Source organism: Pleurodeles waltl, chromosome 5 (genome assembly GCF_031143425.1).
Source record: "Pleurodeles waltl isolate 20211129_DDA chromosome 5, aPleWal1.hap1.20221129, whole genome shotgun sequence".
Classification (NCBI taxonomy): domain Eukaryota; kingdom Metazoa; phylum Chordata; class Amphibia; order Caudata; family Salamandridae; genus Pleurodeles; species Pleurodeles waltl.
Window position 1 is genome coordinate 1,434,118,220 of NC_090444.1, and position 17,852 is coordinate 1,434,136,071.

General features: G+C 42.6%; 1 protein-coding gene across 14 annotated transcripts in view; it reads right to left on the reverse strand.

Moving 5' to 3' along the window:
• Nucleotides 1-17,852, reverse strand: part of ADGRB3 (adhesion G protein-coupled receptor B3) — a 1,499,072-nt gene that overhangs the window by 320,370 nt on the left and 1,160,850 nt on the right. For all 14 annotated transcript variants that reach the window (XM_069235737.1, XM_069235727.1, XM_069235726.1 and 11 more), the window contains 2 exons: nt 6,100-6,226; nt 4,476-4,579 (listed from right to left, as the gene is read on the reverse strand). In XM_069235737.1, the coding sequence (XP_069091838.1) occupies nt 4,476-4,579; nt 6,100-6,226 (231 nt within the window). The remainder of the gene's footprint in view (nt 1-4,475; nt 4,580-6,099; nt 6,227-17,852) is intronic.

Genomic DNA, 17,852 nt, shown 5'->3' on the forward strand with positions numbered 1-17,852 from the left:
TAACGCAGGTTCTGACCCAGGACTTAAATAATGGCTCTAAGCAAGCTTAACACCATTATTTGGGTTTGCCTTCCACCCGTGCGTCATTTTAGCACGGGGATAAATATGGCCTAAGGGGATAGCGTAATTTTTTGGATGGGAATGCCTGCCTTTTATCTCATTGACGCAAGGTGGGTTCACGCATCCAAAAAATGACGATAATTCCAATATTTTGACGCTAGACTGGACTAGCATCAAAATAAAAATATGGAGTTGAGTTTGCACCATTTTTGTGCCAAAAAACATTATGCACAAATGGCACAGAGCATAAATATGCCCCTATATATCTTCAACTGTGTGTTGCACCATACCATATTTCTCAACCAGTCTTCACTTCTAGTTGACCTAGCCCTGCCCCAGCACATCATCACTCACCTCTTCACCAGTAGCAGTGCTAATGCCAATAATTTTTTATAACTTTTAGGGATATCTCAAACCCATCCTAATAATGCCAACAATAATGTTGGGCTCAGGTTGCCTCCAACTATAATATTTAATTTGTCAAAAATATCTCCCAGTATTGATTAATTGCTGGGCACTCTCATGCAAAATGTTTATGATGCTAAGGTGGCCCAAGGAGGCCAAAATCCTTATGCCACATTTACAAAGTGGTGCAATGCTACATTATGCCTGTGCCAGAAATAATGTATGCAAAGGGGGCACTCCCCTGTTGGGGGGGTGGGGCGAAAACAGGGCACAAGGAAATCTATCAGATTTCCTTGTGTCATTTTTTACAGCACTTTTTTTGCCTGCTCAGAAAGGGCATTAAAAGGAAGCTTCCATTATTCATAAGTGCAAAGTACATCAATAGTGTCATGAAAAATAACGATATTGCCCCCTACCCTGCCCCATGGTGCCCCATATTTTAAATACGGTGCACACATGGTGGTGGTGGGGGGCGGTAATAATACAACTCCCTGATCACATTTCACTTTATAGCTACTACCATTACCAGCTGTTTCAGTCCCAGCTTTAGCCCTTCACACTCTGGGAATTGCAGTGGTTTGAAGGGTAAATAGCAGTGCTAACAGCATGCATTATAACACGAAGTAAAAGAAATAAACATGCACACACGGTACAATCCCATCATGATAGTACATCGTTGATTCAAGACATGACCACGAGCTGTAGGTAAGCACATAATCACGGAAGACCCAGTTATTAGCTTTAATAGGTCCATGCAAACTTTCAGTTTAGAGTCATAACTGAAAGGTAAATTACCGTTTAAATGAATTTTCAGGTTAATACGTACATGTATATCGGGATGCGATGTCCAAAAATCACTAACTTGTGTCTACATTAGGGTCTATGAGCTTTAGAGAGGGTACGTTTTGAGTGTGATGGTTCTTTATACGAATAAAATAATAAAGCCAGACAAAGGAAATTAAAAAGAAAAGGAACGTAATGTATAGCTAGAAATACATATTTTCTTTTACAATAAGCATACCACACAAACCCTTAACTGCTAGCTGTTTTTGAAAAGGGTGAATTCGTTCAGAACACTAGAGCCTATCAGAACTTAAAGCAATGGTGAAAACAAATTACCATGGTTTCCTCTTGTAAACTTCACATAATTTTTGTGTGTAAAACGATAACACGATGTAACTTGCAAAGTTTTCTGCATATAGATTGTCACATTCAATCTGGGACCTCAACAGCTCTTTTAGGCCGTTTTAAGGGTACCAGATCTCCATCTTCCATTGAAAGTTGGGAAGAAAATAGTTTTACAGTTAAATTGTGAGAAAATGGCACATACATTCTCAGCACCAGATAGTATTACTGGAAAAATATTGAGAGTTCGCGGTGAAAATTATGCGAGGGCATAAACGTACGAAAAGCAGGAATCTCTGTTTACTACAGGCAGGCCAATAGATAATTGGGATCTAAGCATGACTTAGATTGCATGCGAAAAACGTAACTCAACTTTAGTTGAAGGTAAGTCCGCGTATTTTCTTCAATATTCGAAGCAAAGTGTCAGGTTTTTTTCTTTCAAAGCATATCAACTGCATAACGCTTATGAGTCCCGAATAGGGTAAAATATGTCTCTGATAGTAGGCCACTTTCAAGAGATACATATTTTGGCTCAAAGAATCATTACAAATCACTGAGCATCATTGTTTTGACATTATATCCAATGTTTAGTTGACACCATTATTCCTGCAAAAAAAACGAATGTTTGCCAGTGAATACCTTCCCACTCGCAAAATTTGCCATCGCAAAGTTGCAAAACTTTTAACTGCAATCTTTGCAAACTGCTGTGAAAAACTTTGAAATGAGGGTAAACTATTCAGTTGATTGTTTTCGAATAGGCTCATGGAGATCGTGACATTTGCAAAACGGATCTTACTTTTAATGTTGAAAGCGGTTCAAAGGAAGCAAATCAATTTCAGAGAAAAGATTTAGGGCCTCATTTAGGCCCCCTAACTCCGGACACCAAGCCATTGTCATGGCAGATCCCTGCATCCAGGCACTCAACCATTCAGATCTATAAAGATATCTGCCCATAATACTGTGATATTTGACAAATGTACTCCAGATAACAGAGTGAAAGCACTTCTGGGAGAAACAGTCAATGCCTTTCTGGCCTCCAGGTCACAGTGGAACAGGTACCATCCTTATGTTTTTCAGAAACAAACCACCAACGTAGGTTTTGCTTCTGATATACATTAAATCAATGTCCCTGATGCATTGTGGATGTCCTCACAGCACACAGACAACAGGATAGTTTATTTTTGGCTGGGAGCAGCATTCATTGAATGGCCATCCAAGAGAGTAGAAAACAATACTGGGAGACCTGGTATAAGTAGGATGGGATAGTCCAATAGCTTGTGGATTGCAGTTTTCTGACTACTGGTTGGCATGTAAGGGATTATTAGCAGTAGCACTTCCTGAGGCGTCTGTGCCGAAAACTAAGTGCCTTGCTCACCATTTGAAAAGGAGGGGAAACTGGGAGGTAGATGGTTGGAAGATGTGTCATTTTTTAGCAGGTTTTCATTTGCTGTCCTCCTGTAAATGAGGTCCTGTGTGCCCTTTAATTTGATAGTGTGAAAAAGCTCCACAAATTATAAGCTTGCAGAGAAAATATGTGCCTACATTTTCCAGCATTGAGTTATGACGCAAATATTCATCTAATGTGACTCACACCCCAAGGGCTGTGTTTGGCTCAGTAGGGTTCAGTTCGTGTGAAAATGATCTGAATAAGTAGAGGTGACAAATAAATCTTTGCACAGCTCTCTTCATTTTCAGGAAGTATGTGAAATGCATCCTTTGCACAAATGCCTGTAGTAAGGTGCTGGTTGCATAAGCTTGTACCAACAACTTTTTCTAGGCAATGCATTTTTTTCCTATACTCAACTTTTTTTGATACTCTAAGATATCATCCTTATCGCTTACTGTGTACCATTTTACACTTCACTAAAGAGGACATTGTCCATCAATGTCTACTCAGAGAATTGCATCTAGGACGTTAGAATCACAGCAGGGTACATTTTGTAATTGTCTATATGAGATTAATAAAGTGCGCATCTTCTAGATAGCTGGTCATCATACTTACTATTGAAGCCTCTAGAAATAATTTAATTTTTGATGCAAACTAAATTGTCATTAATATTTTACCCAGATCTTCTCTTATAATGGAAAACATGTTATGTGACCTAGGGCCATATGTACAAACACATTTTCCTATAGAGACAGAATGGGTAAAACCCTTTGATACATCTGGCCCCTAACCTGATGAGCAACACACTGGATATAAATGTATAGGTCCTCTGTCCTATAAATGTGCAACTTAGTGAATGTGTGAGCAATCAATGTTACCCAAGCTTTTTGTTTTCAGAAGCACGTCTCCCTTTTTAGGTCTGGCTTAACAGTGCAGCTGTCTGCTAGACCTACTGTTACCATTTTAAATAGTGAAAGTGTCATAGAGTGGGCTTTGGCTCCACCTGAGGAGTATTTGTCCTCTCCTGCTATTGGTTGTTTGGTTTAGGATTCCATTTCCAATGAAGTGTTTGCATTGCAATGCTTGAGAACCTTTTTATTTCTTGTAATCTGATTCATCCGCCATTAAATACATTACCTTAAAAGGGCATTGTTTACATAAAAGAGCCAATTTACGATTGGCCTTTTCCATTGCAGAAGATCTTTAAATGGTTTAGGCAGGACTCTAAATGAAAGCCAGACCTATTAGCTTTGCTAATGCTTGTTCCTAATAGCTTCATAAACACTGTAGAAGTCTAAATAGTTATGGAACATTAACTAGACAATACACCTATAACTGTCTTTAAATTGTAAGAGAAAATAAAATCAATTGTTCATCATATGGTATGCATATAATACGCAATGCATTAGGCAGAATTGAACAAGTTACAGTTTCAGAATGTATACACACTGGAAAGTACATTTATTTTCTTAATTTTTCATTCAGATCACATACATACCTCCATAGTGCTGCATAGACAACTGCTAGAGTGATTAAGGCCAAGCAGGATAGGCCACAGCCCACAATTAGGGTAACAGAAGGGGCACCTGATGATTCCATGACCTGTAAGAAAAATAAACCCGTAACTAAAAAAAAATCGTATATGGGCCTGCTTAACGTCAACTTATACGTCACTCAGGTTTAATTTTTTCTATGGCTGCATTAACAGAGTAGCCTCGTTGACAGAATATTTGAAGTTTTCTTTTGCAGCTCAAAGGCAAACCTCTTTTTTCCATATCAGCTGGAATACACCTAACTTTCAAACATGAAAAACCAAAGGCCATGAGCATTAAATAGTGTGCACACGGCACAATCTCACACCTTGTTTGTGTTCTACGAAATGAGCCACAAGAAGGGATTTCGATTTGGAGGCAGGGGTGTGAAGAAAGTATTCTAACCATAATCAGTTCTCACTAGCTCCTGATTGCATTTACACTCCACTGATATTACCCAACGACATCTCCCATATTTCACTGCAATAGCTCCTGCTAAGGTAGAAAAGTTTGGGACTGTTTTGGACTCTTTCTTGTGCCGTTTGTCCACGTCAATCTATGTAGTTTCATCTCAAGTAGACACAATGGTATGAAGAATCTTAACATGTGTACGTCGCCAAGCACAACCTCATTATAAAAGCCTCCTAGATGGGTGGAGTTTCATATCAGTACCAGCTGGTAATTACATAAATAAATGACCTTGAAGAATAACGGGTTGGGGTACATCTTATTAGTCACTCAACACAACCATAGAAATCGTTTTTTAATAGTTCACAAATTAAGATGCCAAATGAAACATTCGAACCAAGAGTTATCCACCTAAGAGATGAAACATGAAATAATACAATATGAAAACTATATCATTTAAGGCCTGATACCTCAACGCGATGCTGGGCCCAAAGGTGTCATTTGATCTACTTGCTTTACCCTGCAGGATATAGATCACTGCAGAAAAAAGCACTCAATACAAATTCCAGGACTGATCATCTTAAACGACTGCAACATTCTTTTCACTCCCTAAGCATATTTTTCTGTAATGCCGGAAATCTAGAATGTGGCAGGTAATTATACTTGCAATGCTTTAATATATTCGATATTGGCTTACAATTCATGAGGGGTGCGCCCCCCTCCCACTCCCTTTCCGATGTCAACAGTAACAGAGGAAGGTCTGTACTGAAAATATCCAATGCAGAGCGGAAAATTGTTTTACAATCTAGCCTTCTCGTTACACTGGCAACAGAAGGAGCCCGCTGATTCCTCTGACAAGGCTCGCATCTCTTGAAGCTGCCATTAGCATGGCTATTCAAGCTGCACGCTCTCACAGATTTTTTTCCCACTGGTGTTCATATCACAGGAGTATGAATCCAGAGTTACACTATGACTCAAACTGCGTAGGAATTAGTTCTAGCGCAAGATCTGGAATCATTTTAACACGGCTGGACAGCAGCTCGTACATAAATTTCAGCAACCGTGTCTTTTTCAAAAAACATGTCTCTCCCCGCCCCGCCAGTCAGCTGCAATACACCACGGAGCAACGCTGTCACTGCCTTCGTGCCTATGCATTAAACCCGCATTCCCACAGTTACTTACTATTTCTCTCGGTTGCTGAGCCAAAATGGCGAAGGTAGAGAGACGATCACATAAGCATTTCGTGTGGGATGCATCGGTAAGCACAGTTTTACATCCCTGGGTGGACCAGGTTCCAAAAGAGTCGTTCCTGCAACGAGAAAAACACCGGCATAATTACACCTGGCAGTCAATTCCGTGGAAGAAGCGCTGCTTAATGGCGAACATCATCCGAGTGCCGTAGGGGAGACATCTACAGTCTGGTACTTGTTGTTCGAAAGAAGCTTAATTGAGGTGCACGGGGAGGAATTGCTGGGAAATGCGCCTGAGCCCCGGCGGGTGGAGCTCTCGGAAGTGCTGATCTGGGGAGCACGGGGTCTGCAGCAGACTGTCCGGGGAGCTGTGAGCTCCTCCGCACGTCCATGTGGAGAGAGCTGTCCGCGGTGCTGGCCCTCCCCCGCCGCTACCGAGCTTTGGGTAGCAACTGTCCGAGGCAGTGATCCGTGAAAGTGCCCAATGCTCGGAGCTGTCCGAGGTACTGCTCAGCAGGGCAGCACTGTGTAGTGCTCCTTCCGATGGAGCAGCAAACCCACTAACCGCTGCTAGAAAAAAAAAAATCCCCTCAGACAGCTAATACATGCCCATTTCCCTCCGTAGCACACTAATTTCTCTTTCAACGCACACTGCTCTGCACCTTTTCTTTAAAGCTTATTTTCTGGGATCCATGTATTTTTCTCATTTCCCTGCGTGCTGGTAGAATACTGCTGTAGCTGTATTCGTGCAATTTCTTGGATGCTTCCTGCGTGGAGGAGGTGGAGATGGAGGAGGAAAGCAATTTCACCCTGGAAACGGGCAGCGTCGGATTGCTCCACTCTGCCGAAGCTGCTTCGACAGAGGGAGGTGGGTCCTCCTCGAAATAACAGCCCGCAGCCCCAAGCCTCCCCCTCCACAGCAGCATTAGCCGGGCTCGGTAGCCTTGGTTGCGATGGCGCGTTGGCAGTAGTCTCAAGGCCACCTACTTACGTGTTCTTCTATCGCCACCATCCCACCGTGCTCCCTCGCCCTCATAAATTAGATTTTCTTAATTATTGCCAGTGTTTTAACACGATCTTATCACTGCGAACATTTGTTTGAGGCTCTGGGTAATGGTAGCGCGCAGAGATATTCCACCCCATCAGAATAATGGGAATGGTATCACCCTGCGTGTTCTTTGTGCAGAACAAAATGAAAATTATAAAACGAATACCACCTTTCATTATTTGAATTGAACGGGGGTAGGAATACATTCTGTTTCTGAGGGAAACAACCAAATATTCACTTAAAGTTGGTATGAATGTTGCTTGTCTGTGCTCATATCTGTATATAAACATGACCTTTTCTTATGGTATGCTCTAGGCACTCTCATTGCATCCTTTCCAGGAACTTTACAGTCAGATATAATCCCCAGTTTAATGTATATCACCAGATAGAACAAGTCGGAAATAGAAGCAATGACCTCAGCTTTAAATTTAAGTGTCTGATTTGTTTAAGTGCAATCTATTTCCAGTTACAGACAAACTCTTTGCCATCCATCCATCCATCTATTGCTGTGCACAGCTAATTACCCTGCATATTACATCATTGATTATATCTTCTATGGCATCATTGATATTATCACTGCCAACAGAGCAATGAAATTATTGTTGAGGAAATTGTGCATGGCAGGAGCGCAAGTTATAGTTACCTTAGGGCACAAGTTAAAGTTACTTTAAATAACTCTAACTGAATTGCTATGCTTTGTGCAGGTAAATTCAGAACCTAACTATAATGTCTCTTTATACTTTGTTTCTTTGTTGTTTCTTCAGTGAATGTATATATATATATATATATATATATATATAGTTGCAACATTATATTTTAAACTGGAAAAACACTGAAATTCACCAGTTATAAGTAAGAGAAGTAATTAGAAAGCAAGCCGTGAAGTAACTATAACATTCTTCCTTACCATGCACTGCTTATACCCTTACATTATGAATTACTTCTGACATGTTTTATTATATCATTAATAACATTACTTCTGACATCTGAAATGACATCATTGATGATGGAGATGTAAGGTATAGTTACTTCAGGGCTACAAATTAGGTAACCTTGTGGCATAACTTTTGATAACCTTGCCATGGCAATGGTAAATATAGATCTGCAAAGTGTATTAGGGGATGTCATTAAGGTGATTGTGAAAGATGATTTTTATACTACTCAATATTGGTCTATAAAAGCAAACAAAGAGACACACACACACACACATATATTCACTAAAAAAGACTACAGGGAGGGGCATTATAATTAGGTTCCAATTTTACATATAAAAACATAGAAATTCAGGAGTTATAGTTAAAGTTGTCCCAAATAACTATAACTTGTGGCCCCACCAAGCGCAGCCTTATCATCAATAATTTCACTGCAAATGTTGCAGTGGTCTTATCAACAATTTTAAAGAAGATGTCATGAGTGAAGTAATATGTGAGGTAATTAGCAGTGCATGGCGAAGGTGCAAGTTATAGTTACCTTAGACCACAAGTGTTACACAACTGGACTGATTGCAGGAGGCCCCTCACTTTTGCCCCCATTCTAAGCTGATACTGGTGTTTTCTGACTCTGACCAGGCACTGGGCACTGCTAACAAGTCCCAAGGCCTGTGCTCTGATTAAAATGCAATATGCAAGTTAGACATAATTATAATTGCCTCTAGCAACCTACCTTTAAGTCCCTAGAATGTGGTAGGGCATGCAGGTTTAGTGACCCCAGCATACTTAGTGCACCCCTAAGTGCATTACTGTGGTGTCCAGTGTCATTGTAAAGGCATGCCTGCCTTGCTGGCTACTTTTAAGTTAAAGTTAACCTCAAATCTGGCTTTGGAATTAAAAGTACTTCTAAAGTCCTAAACTACTTTATTTTTACATATAAGTTATCCCTAAGGTCTGCCCTAAGTTCCCCAAGGGTTGGGTGCAGTGTAAATATTAGCAGAGACTTTATGAAAGATATTTTATAAGTCCTGGTGGGGGAAAAACAGCCAACATTTTCACCCTATTGTAGTGCATTAACTTCATTGGGAGACTTTATTAAAATTAATAAAGTCTTATTTCTACTAGAAAAGATCTGTCAAGCTTGGTATCAAATTAAAGGTTAGAATAAATCCCACAAGTTGCCAAGGTTGGATCTATCTTAACTAGCACAGGGAAATAGTTTTAGAACTCTTTCTGAAAGTTACCAAAATCAGCCCTTTAGTGCCCTTTCATGATTAGTCAGTCTCTGGCAGCCTGAGTCAATCTGCCTTAAGGAGGTGTGAAGTGGCCTAGGCTGAAACAAAGGATGCATCTTGTTGAAGGAGAACCGCTGTAGCAGATGACAGAGCAGGATGCAGGAGAGTGGCCAAACTGGTTCTCAAAGGAGGAAAAACCACCTGGGACAGAAACTGGACCTCCTCCATCGAGTCCCTGCATCAAGTCCTGCAAGAAGAGCCCAGCTGATCAGCGTCCAGTGGCCATTTGAGCATTCTGACCAGGTGCATTCTGGGAACTGTAGTCCCAACCTCCAAGGAGCAGTTCAGAGCTTCTGGAACCTTGGATCAAGTTTGATGACACTTCAATGACCCAAAAAGGACCTCTGGAAGAAGATCCAGAAGTTTAGAGAAGTTTGGAGCAACTTTTGTAAAAAGCTCCATAAGATGAAGAGGTGCACTGTGGAAGTTGTAGTCCCAAACCCCAAGAGGCAAACCAGAGCCTCTGAACCCTTGCCTGGTGCCGTGGACCACTTTCCTGAATCAAGAAACACTTCTGAAAGTAAATGAAAAAGTGTTACATCGTGGCTGGCCTGAATGCTGGACTCTGTCCATTGCAACCTTTTTTTACTCTTTGAGCGCTAATGCCTTTTAAGCACCATTTTTAATTTTTAGCTTTAAAAGTTCATATCTAGTTGTTTGTTGTTTTGGTGTCATTTTAAAGATTAAATATGTTTCTACTTTTATAAATTGGTGTCGGATTTTTATTGTGTGTTTCACTTATTTAATGTTTTGTTGATATTAAATGCTTTACACGCCTGTCTCCTAAATTAAGCCTAATTGCTTGTGGGCCAAGTTACCAAGGGTTGAGCAAGGATTAATTTATTGAGACCTTGACTGGACCTAGTGGGGGCTTTTGGCCTATTGCTAAGTGTAGGTACCTACTAGCCCTTACCAATAACACACTTTCCACCAATAAGTCATAGTGAGTGAGTGGTTTTGTGAGTCTGTCATTGTGTGTGTGGGTTAGTAAGTGGTTGCTTGAGTGTGTGAGTGGATATGTGAATGGGTGTATGAGTGATGTGTGGGTCTGTGTAGGAGGCTGGCCTGGCTTGTAGTGGGTACCAAGGGGTACTTACACTCTGTACCAGGTCCAGTTATCCCTTATTAGTGTAGAAGAGGTGTTTCTAGCAGCTTAGGCTGATAGAAAGTAGCTATAGCAGAGCAGCTTAGGCTGAACTAGGAGACATGCAAAGCTCCTACTATACCATTGGTGTCATATGCACAATATCATAAGAAAACACAATACACAGATATGCTAAAAATAAAGGTACTTTATTTTTATGACAATATGCCAAAAGTATCTCAATGAGTATCCTCAGTATGAGGATGCCAAATATACACAAGATATATGTACACAATACCAAAAATATGCAGTAATAGCAAAAGGAAGTAATGCAAACAGTGTAAAGTTACAATAGATTGCAATAGGAGCATATAGGTATAGGGACAACACAAACCATATACTCCAAAAGTGGAATGCGAACCACGAATGGACCCCAAACCTATATGAGCTTGTAGAGGGTCGCTGGGACTGTAAGAAAACAGTGAGGGTTAGAAAAATTGCCCACCCCAAGACCCTGAAAAGTAGGTGTAAAGTGCACCTATATTCCCCAGAGAGCACAGAAGTCGTGATAGGGGAATTCTGCAAGGAAGACCAACACCAGCAAAGCAACCAAAGTGGATTTCCGGACGAGAGTACCTGTGGAACAAGGAGACCAAGTCCAAGAGTCGCGACAATGTCGAGAGTGGGCAGATGCACAGGAAATGTCAGCTGAGGGTGCAAAGGAGCTGCCACTGGATGGTAGAAGCTGTGGATTCTGCAAGAATGGAGAGGGCTAGAAACTTCCCCTTTGGAGGATGGATGTCCCACGTCATGTAGAAGCTTGCAGAGGTATTCCCACGCAGAAAGACCGCAAACAAGCCTTGCTAGCTGCAAGGGTCGCGGTTAGGGTTTTTGGATGCTGCTGTAGCCCAGGAGGGACCAGGATGTCGCCACTTGGATGAGGAGACAGAGGGGGCGCCCAGCAAGTCAGGGAGCCCTCACAGAAGCAGGCAACACTCTCAGAAGTACCGGAACAGGCACTTAGAAGAGGAGTGAACCGGAGTCCACCCGAAGTCAGAAAAGGGAGTCCCACGACGCCGGAGGACAACTCAGAAGGTTGTGCACTGCAGGTTAGAGTGTCGGGGACCCAGGCTTGGCTGTGCACGAAGGAAATCCTGGAAGAGAGCACAGGAGCCGGAGCAGCTGCAAATCACGTGGTACCCAGCAATGCAGTCTAGCGTGGGAAGGCAAGGACTTACCTCCACCAAACTTGAAGAGTCACTGGACTGTGGGAGTCACTTGGACAGAGTTGCAGAGTTCCAGGGACCACGCTCGTCGTGCTGAGAGGGGACCCAGAGGACCGGTGATGCAGTCTTTTGTTGCCTGCGGTTGCAGGGGGAAGATTCCGTCGACCCACGGGAGATTTCTTCAGAGCTCCTGGTGCAAGAAGGAGGCAGGCTACCCCCAGAGCATGCACCACCAGGAAACAGGCGAGAAAGCCAGCAGGATGAAGCGATACAAGGTTGCAATAGTCGTCTTTGCTACTTTGTTGCAGTTTTGCAGGCGTCCTGAGCAGTCAGCGGTCGATCCTTTGGCAGAAGTTGAAGAGAGAAGTGCAGAGGAACTCTGGTGAGCTCATGCATTCAGTATCTAAAGAATTCCCCAAAGCAGAGACCCTAAATAGCCAGAAAAGGAGGTTTGGCTACCTAGGAAGGAGGATAGGCTAGCAACACAGGTAAGAGCCTATCAGAAGGAGTCTCTGACGTCACCTGCTGGCCCTGGCCACTCAGAACAGTCCAGTGTGCCAGCACACCTCTGAATCCAAGATGGCAGAGGTCTGGGGCACGCTGGAGGAGCTCTGGGCACCTCCCCTGGGAGGTGCAGGTCAGGGGAGTGGTCACTCCCCTTTCCTTTGTCCAGTTTCGCGCCAGAGCAGGGCTGGGGGATCCCTGAACCGGTGTAGACTGGCTTATGCAGAGATGGGCACCATTTGTGCCCATCAAAGCATTTCCAGAGGCTGGGGGAGGCTACTCCTCCCCAGCCCTGACACCTTTTTCCAAAGGGAGAGGGTGTAACACCCTCTCTCTGAGGAAGTCCTTTGTTCTGCCTTCCTGGGCCAGGCCTGGCTGGACCCCAGGAGGGCAGAAACTTGTCTGAGGGGTTGGCAGCAGCTGCAGTGAAACCCCGGGAAAGGCAGTTTGGCAGTACCCGGGTCTGTGCTAGAGACTCAGGGGATCATGGAATTGTCTCCCCAATGCCAGAATGGCATTGGGGTGACAATTCCATGATCTTAGACATGTTACATGGCCATGTTCGGAGTTACCATTGTGACGCTATACATAGGTAGTGACCTATGTATAGTGCACGCGTGAAATGGTGTCCCCGCACTCACAAAGTCTGGGGAATTTGCCCTGAACAATGTGGGGGCACCTTGGCTAGTGCCAGGGTGCCCACACACTAAGTAACTTTGCACCCAACCTTCACCAGGTGAAGGTTAGACATATAGGTGACTTATAAGTTACTTATGTGCAGTGTAAAATGGCTGTGAAATAATGTGGGCATTATTTCACTCAGGCTGCAGTGGCTCTATGGGTGGCAAAAGAAATGCTGCAGCCCATAGGGATCTCCTGGAACCCCAATACCCTGGGTACCTCAGTACCATATACTAGGGAATTATAAGGGTGTTCCAGTATGCCAATGTGAATTGGTGAAATTGGTCACTAGCCTGTTAGTGACAATTTAGAAAGCAGAGAGAGCATAACCACTGAGGTTCTTGTTAGCAGAGCCTCAGTGAGACAGTTAGTCATCACACAGGGAACACATACAGGGCACACTTATGAGCACTGGGGCCCTGGCTGGCAGGGTCCCAGTGACACATACACTAAAACAACATATATACAGTGAAATATGGGGGTAACATGCCAGGCAAGATGGTACTTTCCTACAGTCTGTGAGTGGGTATGTGAGTAGTTTTGTGGGTCTATGAGTGGTTGTGTGAGTGGCTATAATGATGTGTGAGTGGGTGTGTTTGTCATCTGGAGAGGGGTGAATAGTCTTCAATGGTTTAATTATCACTCTGAACTACAATGAGTACACTTTCCATTTCAATGGACACACAAGCAAAACCATTATCTAGTTTCTTGATGTAGAAGTAACTGTACAAGATGGAGGACTAGGAACCAGGTTGTTTTGTAAGCAAACAGGAGGCAAACATCTCTTACTTGCAACAACTGCACATCCAGCTAGTTTAATCTATAGCATTCCCTATGCTAAACCTCCATTGGCTAAGAGGGACCGTAGTACAACTCAAGCCTTTAAAACTGAGAGGGAAGTCCTGAAATTCAGATGTGAAGCGACGGGTTATGGCCACAAAGTCATCCAACAGGCTAATATAAGACTAGACCAAGTCCCCTGATTGAATCTTATGAAACCTGGTGACAGACATAAAGAAGACCAGAATGAGAATATAAGATTCAGCACAACATTTTGCCAGCCAAACTCACATCAGAAAAATATTCAAGAAGCACTAACATACACTCCAGACTGACAAAATAATCAATAAGTATGTGCATTAACCTCTACAGCTTAAATTTGAGAAAAGCCATTCTCTAAAAGACAACTTAAGCCACAACCTGGTCACACAACATACCTCTAGAGGCTACCCAGAATGGGGGGTGGTTTCTCCTGCTGTATAAAATGCAAGACTTGCAGAAGTAGCTCAAGTTACTCTAGACTTATGTTAGAAATGGGGTCTCTGGTTGGTAGTCAGTTTGCACTTGTCCAAGCAGGGACCCTCACTCTAGTCAGGGCAAGGGAGACACACACTTGCAATAACCCCTGCTCCACTCCCTTATTAACTTGGCACAAGCAGTCCAACTTATGTCAAAGGCAATGTGTAAAGTATTTGCACCAACACACACAGTAATAGAGTAAAAACACTACAAAATGAACACCACACCAGTTTAGAAAAATAGGTAATATTTATCTAAATCAAACAAGACCAAACTGAAAAAAATCCAACATACACAAGTCAAGATATGAATTTTCAAAAGAATAAGTCTTACTCCATAGAAAACAATTGAAAAGTAGATTTTACACAAAGTGCCAGGTTTAAAAAAAAAAATAAAGCCACGTGAATGAGCGTGTGTTGAAAAAGTCACTGATGCATGGATTCCCTATTTGCAAGTGAGGCCGTGCATTATTTTCTTATCTGGTGGGGTTGCTAATGTGTCGTTCTTCTCTCCCACTAGAGAGCGATGTGTCGATTTCCAGATGAGCACCTCAGATCCGCACAGGCTTGCATTGATTTTTGATGCCCAGTGAGGACGCGTGAGGAATTTGGTTGCACAGTGTTGGAAAACCGTGCTGCGTGGGGTTTGCGTCATTATCAGCAGCCGCAAGCGGGTGTTGTGTAGTTTCTCCAGCTGCGTTGCATCAATCTCCCACCTGCAATGCAGGTGGTACGCTGATTTTAGCCGTGAATTGGGTGGTGCATAATTTTTCAGCCACGTTGTGGGTGGTGCATCGAAATTGTCCTCGCGTGGTGTTCTGTGCATGGATTTCAGTTCTTGTTCTGCCAACTTCACCTTTGAAGGGCCCAGAGACTGGAGAGGGCACCAATTGGCAGGGCAGAAGTCTCAGCAGAGAGTCCAGGTGTTGGCAAAGTAAGTCCCTAATGGCCCTGGGACTTCAAAACAGGAGGAAAGCTCAATCCAAGCCCTTGGAGATTCTTCACAAGCAGGAATATACCACTAAGCCCAGTCTTTGTCCTCTTTCAGGGAGAAGCAGCAACTGCAGGCCAACCCAGCTAAGCACAGTCACAGGCAAAGGCACAATCCCCTCCTCCAGCTCTTCTCCTGGACAGAGGTTCCTCTTTGTTCAAGAAGTAATCTAAAAATCTGGTGGTTTGGGTCCACTATTTATACCCCTTTCTGCCTTTGAAGTAGGCAAACTTCAAAGGAATGTCTTTGTTGTTCACATGATCCTGCCTTGCCCAGCCTGGCTCCAGACTCACACCAGGGGGTTGAAGACTGCATTATGTGAGGGCAGGCACAGACCATTCAGGTGTAAGTGACCACTCCTCCCTCCACTCTAGCTCAGATGGCCCAACAGGATATGCAGGCCACACCCCAGCTCCTGTTGTGTCACTGTCTAGAGGGAATTCACAAACAGCCAAACTGTCAGTCTGACCCAGATAGGGAATACACAAGCAGGCACAGTTACATAATTGTTTAAGCAAGAAAATGCCCACTTTGTAAAAGTGTCTCACTTAAAAATGCTCCTAGAGGAATTATTTAGATACAGTATTTGTACATATTATACAGTCTTTAGTTAATGATAAGACAACTCCGTACTGTTAAAATCCAATATATTACTCAATAGGATTCAGGAAGTTCAAAAACATGTACAACAATTCCAATGAATGCCCATGTCATAAACAACAACACTGTATATAACCCCTTTGGATCATTAAATTGCAGATCCAGGAAGAGGTTATAACCCTCCTCATGACACAGTTCTGCACAATAATTGCCTGGTTTTTAGTCCCAGTTCAAGCAATATCATGGACTTTCAATTCAGCTTGTCAAATGAGAAGGTAATGTCGACGTTTCGGCCTGTAGTGGCAGTCAGAGGTCATCAGACCATCATCAGGACTCAGTGTTGTTAAATAATACCTACACATAAGAAAAGTTAATTAAAAAACAGTGCATGCAATCTATGAAATCACACCATGTGTACCGCCTGTTGAATCCCAAAAAACACCAAAACACAGGTGTGGATACTAGCATAAGCCACCACCTATATGACAAGGAAAGTTACAAAAATACTTTAACAACATAGCAAACATGCACCAAAAAGTACACTGTGTCAGGCTCCCAACTAGAATAGCTATATTCTGCTACTTACAACAGGTTGCAAAAATAGGCTCTGTAGCAACACACCAGGGGACTTCAACCTACAAGCCCAGGTGAACAAATCTAGAGATTAAAATATTAGAATTGCTTAACAGTCATACAACATAAACTCTAGAAAAACTCTGCCTCCGTTGCAGTGTACTCATACCTTTTAAATTTGTGACCGCTAGCATCTGTCTCCATCCACATCCGCTCAACACATGCGAGTCAGAATCAAACATTGCTGGCCTTGCCAGTGAGTTTAAATAGGGAAGTAAAAGGTCATGTGACCATTCCAGTGACTATGGCGGCCATCTAAAACTGGTAAAAATGCCTAACTAATACCCTGAGTTTGGAAACTGTTGTAACTATGGTAATTATGGTAAGTATACTGTTGTCAACCTCAGTAAGTTAATAAATAAAATATCCATCTGGGCCATCAGCTCAGTCCATGTTAGTAAGATCCACAAGCTGTCTGTCTCCCTATTGCAGAGCATTCAGGTAGTCACATGTCAGATGACCAATGCAGTAACTGTGGCGGCCATCTTTAAATGTAAAAATGGCCCATCTAAATACTCTCTAATACTAAATCTACTTTCACAACCCTGCTTTAGGTAGCCCCAGAGTCTAGCTTATCCACAGACAGATAGAAAAGACCCAACCAATTATTGTCAGGGCATTGTTAGCCATCAACCACATCAACCAATACAACTAAATGTCAGAAATGAAAGTACATAAAAAGGGACTCGCAGCCCTCATACCAGCCATAAGAAAGAAAAGGACACAATAGGAAACCCTGACTCTCTCTAGTAGAGCTGCTAGATATTGTAATACCAGGCACGTTTCAGGGATCTTGTAGTGCCTGGTATTACGATCGACAAGCCTTACTCCAGGTCAAAGAGAAAGCTGTTCACTCCCGTATGACTTGTGTTACAACATTTGGTTCAGAGTCAAATGGAATTAAAAATATTATTTTAAAAAAATGGCGTTTATTAGCCTCTCTTGATATTCCACTTTAGAAACCATTATTTGCCTTCAAAAGGGGTAAACATTTGAGAGACTGTCTAGTGAGGGCCTACATTGTGTATAGTGTTGGAAGGAGAGTTTCCTAGGATGTAATAGTGAAAGGATTGGAATCTGACTCATCAGAGCAGTTGACTTTGATTTATAACCTTTACTACTGCTCCTTAGGTGCCCCCCAATTCTTTACAAAAGTTCAAAATCTTTGGGGTTAAATTGGATTCTGACCTAACTCTTGAGTTACTTCCATTTAGCTGATACCAGCCTCATAAACACTAATCACGAAGCCAAACAATACAAAGTCAGTCAGCATTATTTTGCTTTCAGTTACAGAGAAACAACCATGTCGAGTTCTGAAATCTGTCCAACTGTTTGTGGTGGAAAGCAGAATAATATTTAAAACTTTAGGCAAAGGTGCTGGTTAAGTATAAAAGCTCAATCACCATTACATACCCACAAGGAACTCAATGCTGACTTGCTCTCAGTGGACCTGGCA